Source organism: Elephas maximus, chromosome 15, assembly GCF_024166365.1.
Source record: "Elephas maximus indicus isolate mEleMax1 chromosome 15, mEleMax1 primary haplotype, whole genome shotgun sequence".
In the NCBI taxonomy this organism is placed as follows: Eukaryota; Metazoa; Chordata; class Mammalia; order Proboscidea; family Elephantidae; genus Elephas; species Elephas maximus.
The window spans coordinates 74,295,904-74,309,651 of NC_064833.1; the positions used below are offsets into that span (position 1 = coordinate 74,295,904).

The 13,748-nt window shown below is 37.4% G+C and overlaps 1 protein-coding gene across 4 annotated transcripts in view; it reads right to left on the minus strand.

Annotated features, from left to right (window-relative positions):
- The window catches only part of PREX2 (phosphatidylinositol-3,4,5-trisphosphate dependent Rac exchange factor 2), a 377,098-nt gene that overhangs the window by 262,166 nt on the left and 101,184 nt on the right, over nt 1-13,748 (minus strand). For all 4 annotated transcript variants that reach the window (XR_007513231.1, XM_049853516.1, XM_049853518.1 and 1 more), the window contains exons 4-6: nt 13,542-13,646; nt 7,329-7,430; nt 5,358-5,519 (exon numbers count right to left, since the gene is read on the minus strand). Coding sequence is in view for 3 of the 4 variants with exons in the window: in XM_049853516.1 (XP_049709473.1) it covers nt 5,358-5,519; nt 7,329-7,430; nt 13,542-13,646 (369 nt within the window). In the remaining variant the exon portion in view is untranslated. The remainder of the gene's footprint in view (nt 1-5,357; nt 5,520-7,328; nt 7,431-13,541; nt 13,647-13,748) is intronic.

The window sequence follows — 13,748 nt, forward strand, 5'->3', positions numbered from 1 at the left end:
AAAATCAAAGGATTCAGAGAGTCTCTTGAGAAAGCTCTAAAGCATTTGAATAGTCTTACAAAAAGAGACTTTTTAAAATACTAAAAAGTCAAGCATGAAATGGAGAATATCATATTGTTTTACCATATAAATTTATCAGAAAACGTATGTCCTCCCCTCTTTCCCCCAAAAGAAGAGTCTGACCATTGGATTCATTCTATCTGAGGTTCAAATAATTAACTGAAATTATAATCTAAATTTTGTTATATATTAGATTTAAAAAAAAAAAAGCTAATAATATAAAGTTGCATTTTAACGAGATAAACTCCCAATCAAATCTTCCCCTTTCCCCATTTTTTTGAAATTCTGGTGCTCTTTGTATGTGGATTCCTTTTCAGTGGTCTTTTTTCAGAGCCACTTTTCCTCAGATAACAAGGACCATCTATAAATCAATTCTATCTCAAGATAGTAGGTAATTTTGTACCTACAAAATCACCTAGTACAGGGAAGAAAAACAAGTCTTATCAAAACCTTGACGCTGAGTCTAAGACTCACACTCATGAAATAACAAGAGAAGAAGACCTGAAGTTAGATTATCAACACACTGTCAGACACAAAATCAAATGTAAGCAGCGAATACATTCAAGGCCAACAAGAAATTTTCAAACGACTTGTAATATTGTTTTTCTTATATAAAAAGGTAATCAAGAGATGCCCAAATTTAGATTCTGTTTCTTTTTACTTTATAAAACACAATAATTAATCTCTAATCTTATTTTCTCCAACACCTTCATGCACTAATAATCCCCCTCTTTTATTAAGACAATTTTTTTCAGGTTTTAGACCAAAGCCAAGCAGGCATATCAAGGACTTAAAGCCGAATTATTAAATGACCTAGTATTTATTGATAACACCTTGTTAATATACCTCATATAACTCCAAAGTTTACAGTTATCATCAGAACGCAATGAATCAACTCAAGGAGCAGACTCAAATTGAGAATTGAGAATGGTCCTATTCTAAATAATGAACCAGCGACTCTGATTAAACACCTAATAAATTTCCCTTCCAAGGCATATTAAATCATTGCCCTACAATTGCCTTCAGTAGAACATCTCATGGAAGGTTCTGAATTTTGGATAAGATACATGACTAAGATATAATAAATTATACTAATAAAAGGCAAAACTTCCAAAATGAGCAATTAAAACGTAAACCGCAGAGCTCTGGTTGATGACAGTCACTCTGTAAATGCTGACTGAAAACTAATCTCAAATGCCATCTTATTTTTAAAGGGTAAACAGGAAAATCAACTTAATCTAAAGAATTCACTAAATTTGTATCTAAGTGGGTATAATATCACATGGTGGGAAGAAACACAAACTTTAGAATCAGTTGGCCTATTTTCAAACTTTAACTCTGCCACCAGTTAGTTTTAAGATCTTGGGTAAATTATATTACCCCTCTTTTTTTTTAATCTTTATGTATAATGGGAATTATAGTACCTGAGCAAACTGTCAGATGGCTCACCAACTACATACAAGGGAGAATCAGTATCTCCCCCAAAAGAAACTGAATTTTTGCGATGAGGACCTCAGCTATCCCCTAGGCTAACGAACCCAAGCTAGATTAGTGGAATCTAGAATTTTGATCTTGAATCTCCACCAGAGTAATATAATTATGGAAAGATTATGAGAGCTCACCCATTTTGGCAAAGGCACTGATGAGATGGCCAAACAGTTCCAGGAGCCGAGACGCCATTTTGAAGTCTGATACTGCCGCTTTTCTGTTAAATTCTGTGAGCTACCCAACATCTTTACAATTATTTTGTTTTCTTTAAGTTCTGTTACTTGCAACCAAAGAACTTTTAAGTAACGTAACAAATTCAGTAGATAAGTGCATATTTTAGACAAATGAGGCACATTTCTCGAGGGTAAAATCTAACGCTGACCAAAGCTTTAAAATACTGCCTCACATTTGCATAGTGTTTTACAATACTCAAAGTACTTCCACTTATTTCATTTGATGCCTGCAATAACCCACACTGTATATAGGGGTACCGGGATGTATTATCTGCAAACTAAGGGTCAGAGCCCTGACTAGAAACCAAGTCTGCTAAATAGGCATGCTATTTCCCACCTCTATTATATGACTCGACACACTGGGGTTTTTTATTATGTGACTCAGGAATAAGAAATTTCAGTTGATGGTTTACCTAAATTCAACATAAAGCAGCAGAAACAGTAAGCTAGCAGCACAAAATACTCAAGTTGTCTGAGAGATTTTATTGTAAAAATCCTTCATTTGATTAATGAGGAACTAAGACTCTGGATAATGAAGTGAGTTACTTGAGACAATAATTCATTTGTAATGGAAATAATGCAAATCCATATGTTAGACTTGGATTCCATTCAAGAGAACTTTAGTTGCTAAAGCAAAAGAATCCTCTCTAAGGTGGTCCTCAACAATCTGCAAGAGCTAGAGAGCAGCTCTTTCCCACCCAACGTTAATCCAAGTCTCTGAAACTCAAAAAACTCTCTAAGGAACTCTACACTAATAACCGTCCTGCCATCCAGCACTGGTATCTGCCTCTGCCTCAATCCCATGACCCAAAAAAACAACCCAGTGCCGTCGAGTCGATTCCAATCCCGTGACAGACACTCCAAATATACACACAGCTATCTGCAGGCAGGACAATAATCCCCAGGACCAATTCAAAAGTAGCTCTGTAACCCATTCCCCCCACCCAGGCCTGAATTCATCCTTATGACCCTGTGTTCCTCTCCTTGGTAAACCTCCAAGGTCCTGTCGGATGAACAATTTCTCCTAAAGTCTCCAGAAGGGACTATCCTGGCCCTCTGGGTACCAACAGCTTACCTCCTCTCTACAGGGTGATGGAGAGGGACTGAGAATTGGTCCTTATCACAATGTGCCAACCAGCTGGCTGGGCCCTGCTTCAAGCTGCAGTCCCCCAAAGTCCCAAAACGCCCAAATCACTGCACAGCTGTGTCTTATACCATAATTTTCAAATCCTACTCAAGTAGAGTTCATTACAACCCTTCTTGGAACCTGACATTCATATTAGCTCCTGTGTGCCAGAACTGTATCCATATCTGATTTTCCTGAATGAGGGGCAAATTCCCTAAGCTCCTGCCAGCTCCCCTGCCTCTGCGCTCCATCTTCTTGCACTCTGAGTGCTGAATAACAACCAAAGCTGGGTGAAGTCTAGGTGCCTTCTGCTCTGGGCCACATCTGACATAGTACAGCCCACATACATTCTCCCCTTGAGTAACTGATGTAGACTATGTAATTAATAGCAATAAAGTTCTGAAGAATCATTTCTGCAGCAGATTCAGGAATATACAAAATTGTGACAGATTCCATTTCCCTAAAGTGCCGAAAAGAGTCTTTGAAGCTTTTGTTCTAATAAAAGGCCTGGCAGAATTCACTGACAAATCCAGCAATTTAAAGCAAGTCCAGTTTTTTTCCAATTTCTGAGTGACAACAGAACTGCAAAAGCGAACTTTACTCCATTTTTCTCATCCCAGCAGGACAACGCCTCCCTGGGAATGGTTGAATCAAGTGCAAAACACACAACCATTCTAGCTGACTGAAGGCGGTAGCATTCATGTTGAAACGCGGGGTCACCGTGGACACTTGAAACAGAATAATGCAGCTGAAGAGGAAGTTAAGTTAGAGCCCAGTTAGCATTTTAAAATACTCAGAATGGAGAGTGGACAAAAGAGAATTCTCTCAAGTCCATATTCAAGGTTTCTTTGTAAATCTGGGTGGACATAAGTGTAAGTCTAAATGGACGCCAATACTTTGAAGATAAGAAACAAATGAGTGCACTAAAAAGTATCAAAGATAGACGCATCCCATGTGGATTTGTAAGGTACAGTATTTCGTTGGGAACATTTTAAATTTTCTTTACACTTTTAAAAAATTATCTTAATTGCTTACTTTATAACCAGAAAAATTTATTCTAGTCCATGCTGTTGTTAGTTGCCTTCGAGTCAGCCCCTTACTTATGGCAACCCCACATACAACAGAAGTAAATGTTGCCCAGTCTGGCACCATCCCTATGATTAGTTGCAGATTGGTCCATTGTGATCCATGGAGTTTTCACAGGCTGAGTTTTGGAAGTAAAGCGCCAGGTCTTTCTTCCTAGTCTGTCTTAGTCTGAAAGCTCCAGTGAAATCTGTTCAACGTCATAACAACACCCAATCCTCCAATGACAGACAGGCAGTGGCTGCGCATTAGGTAAACTGACCAGTAGTTGAACGTAGGTCTCCTGCGTGGAAGGTGAGAATTCTACCACTGAACCACTATTGCCCCCAATCCTAAAACCCAAACCCCGTTGCCGTCAAGTTAATTTCAACTCATACTGACCCTAAAGGACAGAGCAGAACTGCCCCATAGGGTTTTCAAGGCTGCAATCTTTACGGAAGCAGACCACCACATCTTTCTCCTGAGGAGTGGCTGGTGGGTTCGAATCACTGACCTTTTGGTTAGCAGTCGAGTGCATTAACCACTGTGCTACTAAGGCTCCAATCCTAGTCTATAACTCATGCTAATTTAAATTAAAGCAGTTTAAAGACAGGATTTTGATTCTTTGCATAGTGGTAAAGTAAATAGGACACTAACCCTACAAAATAACGGGGATTCAAAGTTATCATAACTAAAAACATTTTACAGATTCTGAATATCACTGCTCGTTTGCTTTTTTGTTATTTTTTAAAATCTTCTTTAATGAATCATGAAACCATAATATTTTTCAACTTGAATAACAGACCTTGAAAATCATATTATAACCAGTTCTTTCATTTTAGAAATGAAGAAATCAAAACTCAGAGAGGTTAAGTGGACTTAAAATGGAATTCAAGATCAAGCACCTAATTCAGAGAGTGAAAATAATAACATCACAGCACAGCTATTGAGCCTTACTGTCCTTCTTTACTTTCCAGGATTCAACCTATGTAATTATTCATCAAAGTTAAGACAGGAAAAAGGATAATCATGATCAACAAAAACTGAAATATCAAAGAGCCCACCCGGTATTGATGGGCTCCATCACAACCTCTCAGGCTAAGGTAAATGTCAATTTTGAATTATACATGCAGAAATCGTTGAGTTGGCAAATGTTTTGTTATGTCTATTTTCGCCACAATAAAAAAGAAGAAAATGTCAATTAATTGCCACCATAAAGTTACTTAAAAATGATAATGAAGGTTTGCATTTTTCAGAATTGATCTAACCCTCTAGCATGATCTAGGAAAATGACCATTTATGGTTCCATCCAACACCCATAATTCTGCCCACAGTGTAGGACGTGACAAAGCTATTTTAAGCTTGATTGTTGAGTAAAGCGAATGTACCTCCCAGCCTTCAATGTGAGACTGCCATTCCTCTAAAACTTCTAATTTTTCCATCTGTCTCTTGGCCTCGTTTATGTTGGAGCAGACAGCTTTCATGGCTTGGAGGGCTTCCATCACTGCGGTGTAGTCACTGTGCTTCCTTGGAGTCCGCTTCAGCAGCTCCTGTTTACACACACAAAAAAACAGACCTCCCTTTGATCTTCAGCTTTCTGGTACAGCAGGTTCAGGCTGACCAGGAAATGAAAACTGCAAAGATCATGAGAGCCATTTCTATAAGTGACATCACAAACTCCACCAAAATTAAGATCAAAACAAAAGGTCGCATCAATGAGTTAAGTGTTACCCCGTTACACATTTTGCAGCCACTTTAATTTTTCTCTCAAAATTATTTTGTATTTAAAAACTAAGTTAGGTTTCTCCTTTTGAATCCTTAAATAGCTCACCTGTAGCATGTAAATTTTTTTAAAGCTTGACCTTCACTCTGACAGAGCACATATTTATTACACGTTAATTTCATATCCCTAGAGTCTTTAACAGAATAACGAATCTTTAAATCCATGTCCCATAACATCAAAAATAATTTAAATATCTTATTTTCTAAGAGGTTTTTGAGAACCTGTAAAAACACGTGATTAAAAAACCCAAAATTTTTAAGTAATATCATATTCCCGCAAAATAAAAAAAATTAAAAACTCCAATATACTCTGCCATTAAAGGAACAATTTATGTTGTTTCCCTCATTAACTCAGGCTCATTCTCTGTGATGAATGCACTGTTACACACCCTTCAATAGCTTTCTTTTTGTTTTGTTTTTTCTTTTTTCCATTCAGGATAGTAGAACTAAAGGTCGTCGTTACTCTTTTAAATATATTAAAATGTCATGTTGATTGTTGTTTACAAGCACAAAATCAAACATCTTCACCCACTGTCTAGACAACTTCGACCACATTGCTTTGTAATTAGTCATTTGTTTCCTTGCTACAGTTACCATCATCATACCTAACACAATCACAGAAAACCTGAAGCAATTCTTTAAAAGGATTTTCTTAATTCTCTATATACAGTAGGAAAATATGCAGTTGCTTTCCTCTCTTGAGCTCTGTATTGTTGAAAACTCTGCCATAAACTCTGACCTTGCATTCAATATGTTCACACTCTGTTCTGCAGAGCTAACACCAAATAATAATAATAATACACTATATCATTTCCAACAAAATCCACAAAAGACAAACATAGACTTCCTAGAAATTCTAAAGAGAAGCATTTGTAAACTATGTGATGTGGTCAACTCAGTCTATGGGCCATGATACGGGCCCTGGGCATTGTGCCCAATGGGTATCTGTAGACTTGGGACAAGAATTTGGATTTTGTGAAATAGAGAAACTCATCAGTGATAATCTTCTGGCAGTTACTTCTTATGAAACACAGATTGGTTGGACAATCCAATAATTTAAGTTCCACAAATAATTTCAAGCTTTTTTCTTAGCACTGGCATTCCACATTTTATCATTTACTGCGCCTCATGTGACCTATACCATTCCCTCACAGTAATAATTTAAAAACCAGGCTCTGAAAAAATATAAATTTAACCTTAACTATATTAACATTATGAAATGTTATAAGAAATAAAAAAATATATAACAAATAGCTCTATAGACAAGGAGCAGTATAAACTGGTCATAATGTACTTAATTACTTAATGAAGCCAATCTTAAAGGGACCATCTGAAACTAAAGCATTTACTTGAACTTCAAACAAGAAAATTTTCTTCAAAGAACACTAAAAGCTTCTTTTCCTAAAACATTTGTTTTCTACTCCATATATAAATTTAGTCACAAAATAGCCATATTTTCCAATGACTATGGTCTGCTTTTTCTTTATAATGTCAGGATGTTTTAAAAAGAAAGTAAGATCATCAGAAAAATATGCAGGTACAAAATGAAGTTACAATAAAGCAAACACATAAATTACCTTCAAAAGGAGAGGGTACTTGCATATTCTTTGTATTGGTGTTACTAAATAACCTTCCAAGGGAACATCTGTGTTCTTCCGTCCTCCAAGTAGCATGCAATTCTGGGTGAAAATAAACACATATAAATATATTTTTTAAACCTGAGGCTATGAAACTTTCTTCTACCATAAATTTTCTGCTAAAAACTTGTGAAAGCAAATGTCTCTGTATGTCCCTTTTCTTAGAAGAGTATATTCAGCCACAGCTAGTATTTACAGAGTGAGAAAGAGGAATACTTCTACTTTTCATATCAGTTACAAAAACTAAAATGTTTTCAAATTCATAAAGGTTTTGAATCTTTGCCTTAAAAATTAATTCACATATATTCTCCTGAGTATGAAGTCTGAGATAGAGGAATGAGTGAATGGACAGATGAAAGTAAGGCTGGCTGGCTGGCTGCCTGGCTGGCTGACGGATGGATAGGTGGGTGGATGGATGGACAGACGGACAGATGGACAGACAGACCCTGCTTATAAAGGGAAGTAGCATTGCATTGTAGAAGAAAAGGCATAAAGAAAACTGAGTTCTAACTTGTTTCAGAATTCCAGTTTTCCTCTCTGTAAAACTGGAAGGTTTTACCAAGGGATCTCCCAAGTCACTTTTAGGTATAACATTTCATCAATGACACTGAGCAGCCTGAGGTTGTAGTCCCACTTGAGGCCAAGTGTCAGACTGGCAGATTAGCCAAAATTTTAACAGGGATAACCTGGAGAGCACAGGCTTAGAGAAGCTCTGCTGATTGGAAGGCTGTGTGGACATGCAGGGAAGGCCTGAGAGGACGCCATGGAATGAAAGGCAGGTCAGACTTGAAAACTGCTTGACCTTCAAATGTGCCTCACATTCACACAGAGATCCACAGACAAGATAGATAGCAGTGTTAGAGTACAACCTCTGACAAATCCTTGACTGACCACCAAGCTAGGCAGTCAAAGGGGCAACCCACAAAAATCTATGTAAAATATAACAATTAAAAATTTTTAAATCTGAGCAGAGATAGCAGCTGCACACCACAAGAAAGACAGAGTCGAGGTTCCTGGGCAACACAAATGGTTTACACTTGACTGGTAACCAAAAGATTAGCAGTTCAAACCCACCTCTTGGCACCAGGGAAAAAACAGTCCTGGCGATCTGCTTCTGTAAAGATTACCGTCAAGAAAACCACATGGAGCAGTTCTACTCCATAACACAAGGGGTCTCCAAAGTCACAAACCAATGATAAAAACAAAATCAACAAGAGAGACAGATTCTGCAGATTAAGTCCAGGCAAACTATTAAAACCAAACCAAACAAACAAAAAAAAGCAACAATAACCAACCTCAAGCATAAAATATTAGAATCCAGAGTTGCTATAATGTATTATTTAAAATGTCCACTTTCTATAAAATAAATTGGGAGATATACAAAGAAACAGAAAAATGTGATCCATATACGGTCAATAGAAACTAACTTTGAGTACACCCAGATGTTGGGTTTAGCAGGTGAAGGCTTCACAACGGCTATTATAAATATGTTCAATGAATTTTTTTAAACCTTGTTTAGAGACTTAAAGCACCATTTGCTTAATACTAAATAAACGAAGAGGGAATCTCTGGGGAGTGCTGCTCTAGGCCAAAATCCTACGCGTGATCTTTCAGGCCCAACCATCGGCAATTCAAATGCTTTGCCTGGTCGGCCTCATGAGGCGGAGCTACCCTCCCCACACCAGACTCACTGCACAGCCAGTGCACTTCAGTTTTCTGGAAGAAGTGGCGGTCAAAGTTAAGCCTACTCCCCAAACCCCTCACCCCTGGCCAACCATTCTTACACACATATCTGTATTCTTATCCCAGGTGCGTCCATTCAGAGGCGTCCTATTGGGGAACCTTGGCTGAGACACTTTTCTTCACTTTGACTCAGTCCTTTTCCACTCCTAGCTCTTCCCCTCTTTCTTCCCACAGCCTACAGGTCCATAACAAAGGCCTATTGTCCAGGGCTCCTCAGCAGTGAGATGATTCCCTCTACCTGCACTGATCTGATCTACCTGAACCTTACAGGGTGCCAATCCATGGGGGAAATAATGAAACACCGAGGACCCGGCACCACTTTTTGCTTCTTTTATACACTGTTGCAGTAGGCGAATAAAGGCTTGATTGCTACTTTCAGTTTGACTCATCGTCCTAATTGACCACTTCAACACCTGGTGACTTGATAGTCTCAACCAAAAAACAGAAACTATAAAAAGAATCACTATAAAAAGAATCAGGCATGAGATTAAATAATCCGTTAGCTAGGCTCAACAGCATTAAGATGGCAGAAAAAAAAAAAAACAGTTAAGTTGAAGACAGATCAACAGAAATCACTATCCAATCTGAAGAAATGGGAGAAAAAAAGATTGTGTGAAAATGAAAATAGCAGTAGGCACTGTGAGAACTTCAAGCATACCAAGACATATGTAATATGAGAAAAAAAGAGTCAGATAATTATTTAAAGAAATAATAGCCCCAAGCTTCTCAAATTTAATAAAAAACAGTGTACATTCAAAAAGCTCAGTGAACCACAAGTCAGATAAATACAAACATATTTACACCAAAACTCACTATAGTGGAAGTGTTGAAAATGAAGACAGAGAGAACATCTTGAAAGCAGCAAGAGAAAAGTGGCCCATCATGTAAAATAGGACAACAATACAATTAGCAGATCCTTTCTCATCATAAACAATGGAAGCCAGAGGCCTCAAAATGCTGAAAGAAAAAAATCTATCAACAAAGGGAAAAGAGCAAAATAAAGACATTCCCAGATAACAAAGACTGGGCAAAGTCACTGCTAGCAGAATTGATTTATAAGAAATATTAAAAGAAGTTTTTCATGCTGAAAAGTAAGATAGCAGAGGCAAATACAGAGGAAGAAATGAAGAACACCAGAAATGGTGAGTATGTAGGTAAACATAAGACTGCATGTGATTGTTAAGGTTGGGTGTCAACCTGGTTGGGCCATGATTCTCAGTAGTTTGGCAGTTACAGGGTAATTTGGCAGTCAGATAATGATGTGATCACCTTCATGATGAGACTGGATATAATATGATCACCTCCATGATGGGATCTGCTGTGAGTAGTCATTCAGTTGACAGGGAGTTTTGTCGGGGGTGTGGCCTACATCCAACATAGGTAGACTTTCTGGCAAGGCTCACAGGTTTTTGCTCCCTCTGGATCCTGCAGGGGCTCCTGTTTGTCCGACCTCCAGTTCTTCGAACTTGAGCTTGCAGCCTACCACCATCTTGCCTGCTGTCTTGTCTTTGCAGGCTGTGGGCCAGAGCCATGTTGTCTGGCCTGCCAATCTTGGGTTTACCAGTCTCTGCAGCTACATGAATCAGGAGAACCCTCCAGCCTGACCCACGGACTTGGGATGTTCCATCCTCTACAACTGCGTGAACCATTTCCTTGATATAAATCTCTCTCTATATAAATACTTATATACTTTACTGGTTTTGCTTCTCTAGAGAGCCAAGCCTTAGACACTACAGAAATATATTTTTCTCTTGCCTTCTTTTAATTTCTTTAAAAAGATAAATGATTATATAAAGAATGAATTATAACACTGTATTGTTGGGTTAATAATATATATAATATATATATATAATACAATAATAGCCCAAAGCAGGGAAGAGGAAATGGAGGTATATTACAGCAAAGCTCCTATATTTTACTAGAATAAAGTCAGTATTAACCTGAAATGGATTCAATAAGTCAACGTTTAGGGTCATGGTTTCATGAAACATTCCAGTTACTCGGCTTAATAACATACTTAGTGGTTCTGTTCTACCTCCTAGTTAATACATAGCATAGTGCCTGGGATCTTAAAGCTTGCAAGCAGCCATCAAAGTACTATTGGCCTCTATTCACCTGAAGCAACACAGAAAAAAGGGGAGTCAGAAATAGGAGGAGGAAATGGAATGTGTGGCTAATTGCCTCCAGTTACAACTTTCTCCTTTGCCATGAGATCAGAAGAACTGGATGGTGCTCAGCTACCACTACTGCACATTTAGATCAAAGACTCTATAGAAGACTCCAAATCAAAAAGGGAAAAATACAGAACAGAATTTAAAATTCTAATGGACTCCAGACTTTCTGGAGCTAAAGAGGCTGGATGAACCCCTGAAAAACTATTGCCCTGAGATAATCTTTAAACCTAAACCAAAAATACCCCCTGACCAACTACCACCACTGACTGCTGTGACAGGGGTCACCACAGAGGGTCCCAGACAGAACTGGAGAAAAATGAAGAACAAAATCATAACTCACAAAAAAAAGACCAGACTTAATGGCCTGACAGAGACTGGAGAAACCCCAAGAGTATGGCCCCTGGACACTCTTTTAGCTCATTAATGAAGCCATTCCTGAGGTTCACCATTCAGCTAAAGATTAAAAAAAAAAAAAAAATTTTTTTTTTTTTTTTTTAGACAGGCCCATAAAACAAAATGATGACTAAAAGAGTACAACAGCCCAGGGGCAAGGACAATAATGCAGGAGGGAACAGGAAAGCTGGTAATGGGGAGCTTAAGGTCAAGAATGGAGGGTGTCGACATGTCGTGGGGGGTGTTAACCAATGTCATAAAACAATGTGTGTACTATTTAAGGAGAAGCTAGTTTGTTCTGTAAACCTTCATCTAAAGTCCAATAAAATATATATATATCCCCTAAAGTCTTCTTAAAACCAAATAATACTTTAGCTTAACTGGTAAGGAATGTCTGCCTTGAGCATTGTGCTCTTTTAAGATCTATATAGAATCAATTGACAACAGTAAGTGGAAAGATCATATAGGAAACTTAGGGAGTAGTGAGTTTATGTTAACTGGTGAAGAATAAATCAGAAAAGAAGGATGAGAACTGGTACTCAACTCAAAGAATGTAATCATTGCCGCTGAATTGTACATGTGGAAATTGTTGAGTTGTTATATGTTGTGCTGTATATATTCTCAACAATAACAACAAAAATAAAACTTTAAATAATGCATTTAAAATTAAAAAAAAAGACCAATAATACCAAGTATTGGCAAATATACAGAGAAAATGGAATTCTCACGCATTTCTTGTAGATATAGCACAGCCACATTGGCAAACCATTTGGCAGTTTCTTAATAAGCTAAACATAAATTCACAATATAACCCAACAATTCTACCCTTAGTATCTACCCAAGAGAAATCAAAATATATGTCCACACAAAGACATACACAAGTGTTTATAGCAGCATTACGTATTTATAATAGCCAAAATGTTGACTATCATAAATGTTCATTTACTAGCAATAACACAAAAATGTGGCCTATCCATAGAATGGAATACTAGTCAGCAATAAAAAGGAATGGAATACTGACTGGTATATGCTACAACAAGGATGAACCTCAAAAACAGCTTACTAAGCAAAAGAAGCCAGGCAGAAAAGATTACTTTTATGATTCCATTTATACAAAATTTCCAGAAGAGGCAAAACTATAAAGACAGAAAGCAGATCAGTGTTTGCATGGAGCTAAAGGTGGGAGCAAAGATTGACTGTAAGCAAGCAATGAGGAAATTTTGGGGATGATAGAAATGTTCTAAAACTGGATTGTGGTGAAAGCTCCATAACTCCATAATTTGCTAAATATCATGGAATTGTACACTTACATTGTGGTCCTTACTGCCAATTAGATTGTCCAAATAACTGCCAAAATATGTGTTTGTCGTAATCCTAAATAAATTAAATACACATTCTTGCTCTTTTTATGAAAACTCAGGAATGTATGTAGGAGAAAGGTCAATCTTTAAATTTCCTTTTCTACCACACGCACTATTTACTTCCTTCCTGTTACTGCCCTACTTATACTCATCTTCACAAAAGTAAATGAAACCCTTGGGAGTTGGGGGCTACAAAAACTATGATAAACTCCAAGATGTAAAAAGAATGATGAACTCTGGCATCAATGTCTTTCCTCACCAGAAACCTGTGGGTTCTGACAAACAACTCATAATCAGTCAATGAGGGGCCATTAACAGTGTTTCGCCATATGCAAGCTTACCCCAACTCTCACTTCTTAAATTGATCTAAGGACTCTAGCTTCCTCGCCTAGCTATGCTAAAAAAGTTGTCCATAGATTTTTACACCTGCTCTTACTCAGCCTATCAAGAAATAACAGCATAACACATAAAAATATACTTACCAAAAGAAACGTCCGGATTGTTCTTATTTTGTTAAGTTCAAGAAGCAATTTTTGTGCCTTCTCGTGGTTGCTACAATATTCATCATAGATACGAAACTTGTCTTTCTGTGAATTCAAATAAGAAGAAAATATGACCATTTTATTAGCCATTTGGAAATTTTAATCTATGTGATATTCATAAACAAATCTTTTTATGTGTTTACTGTC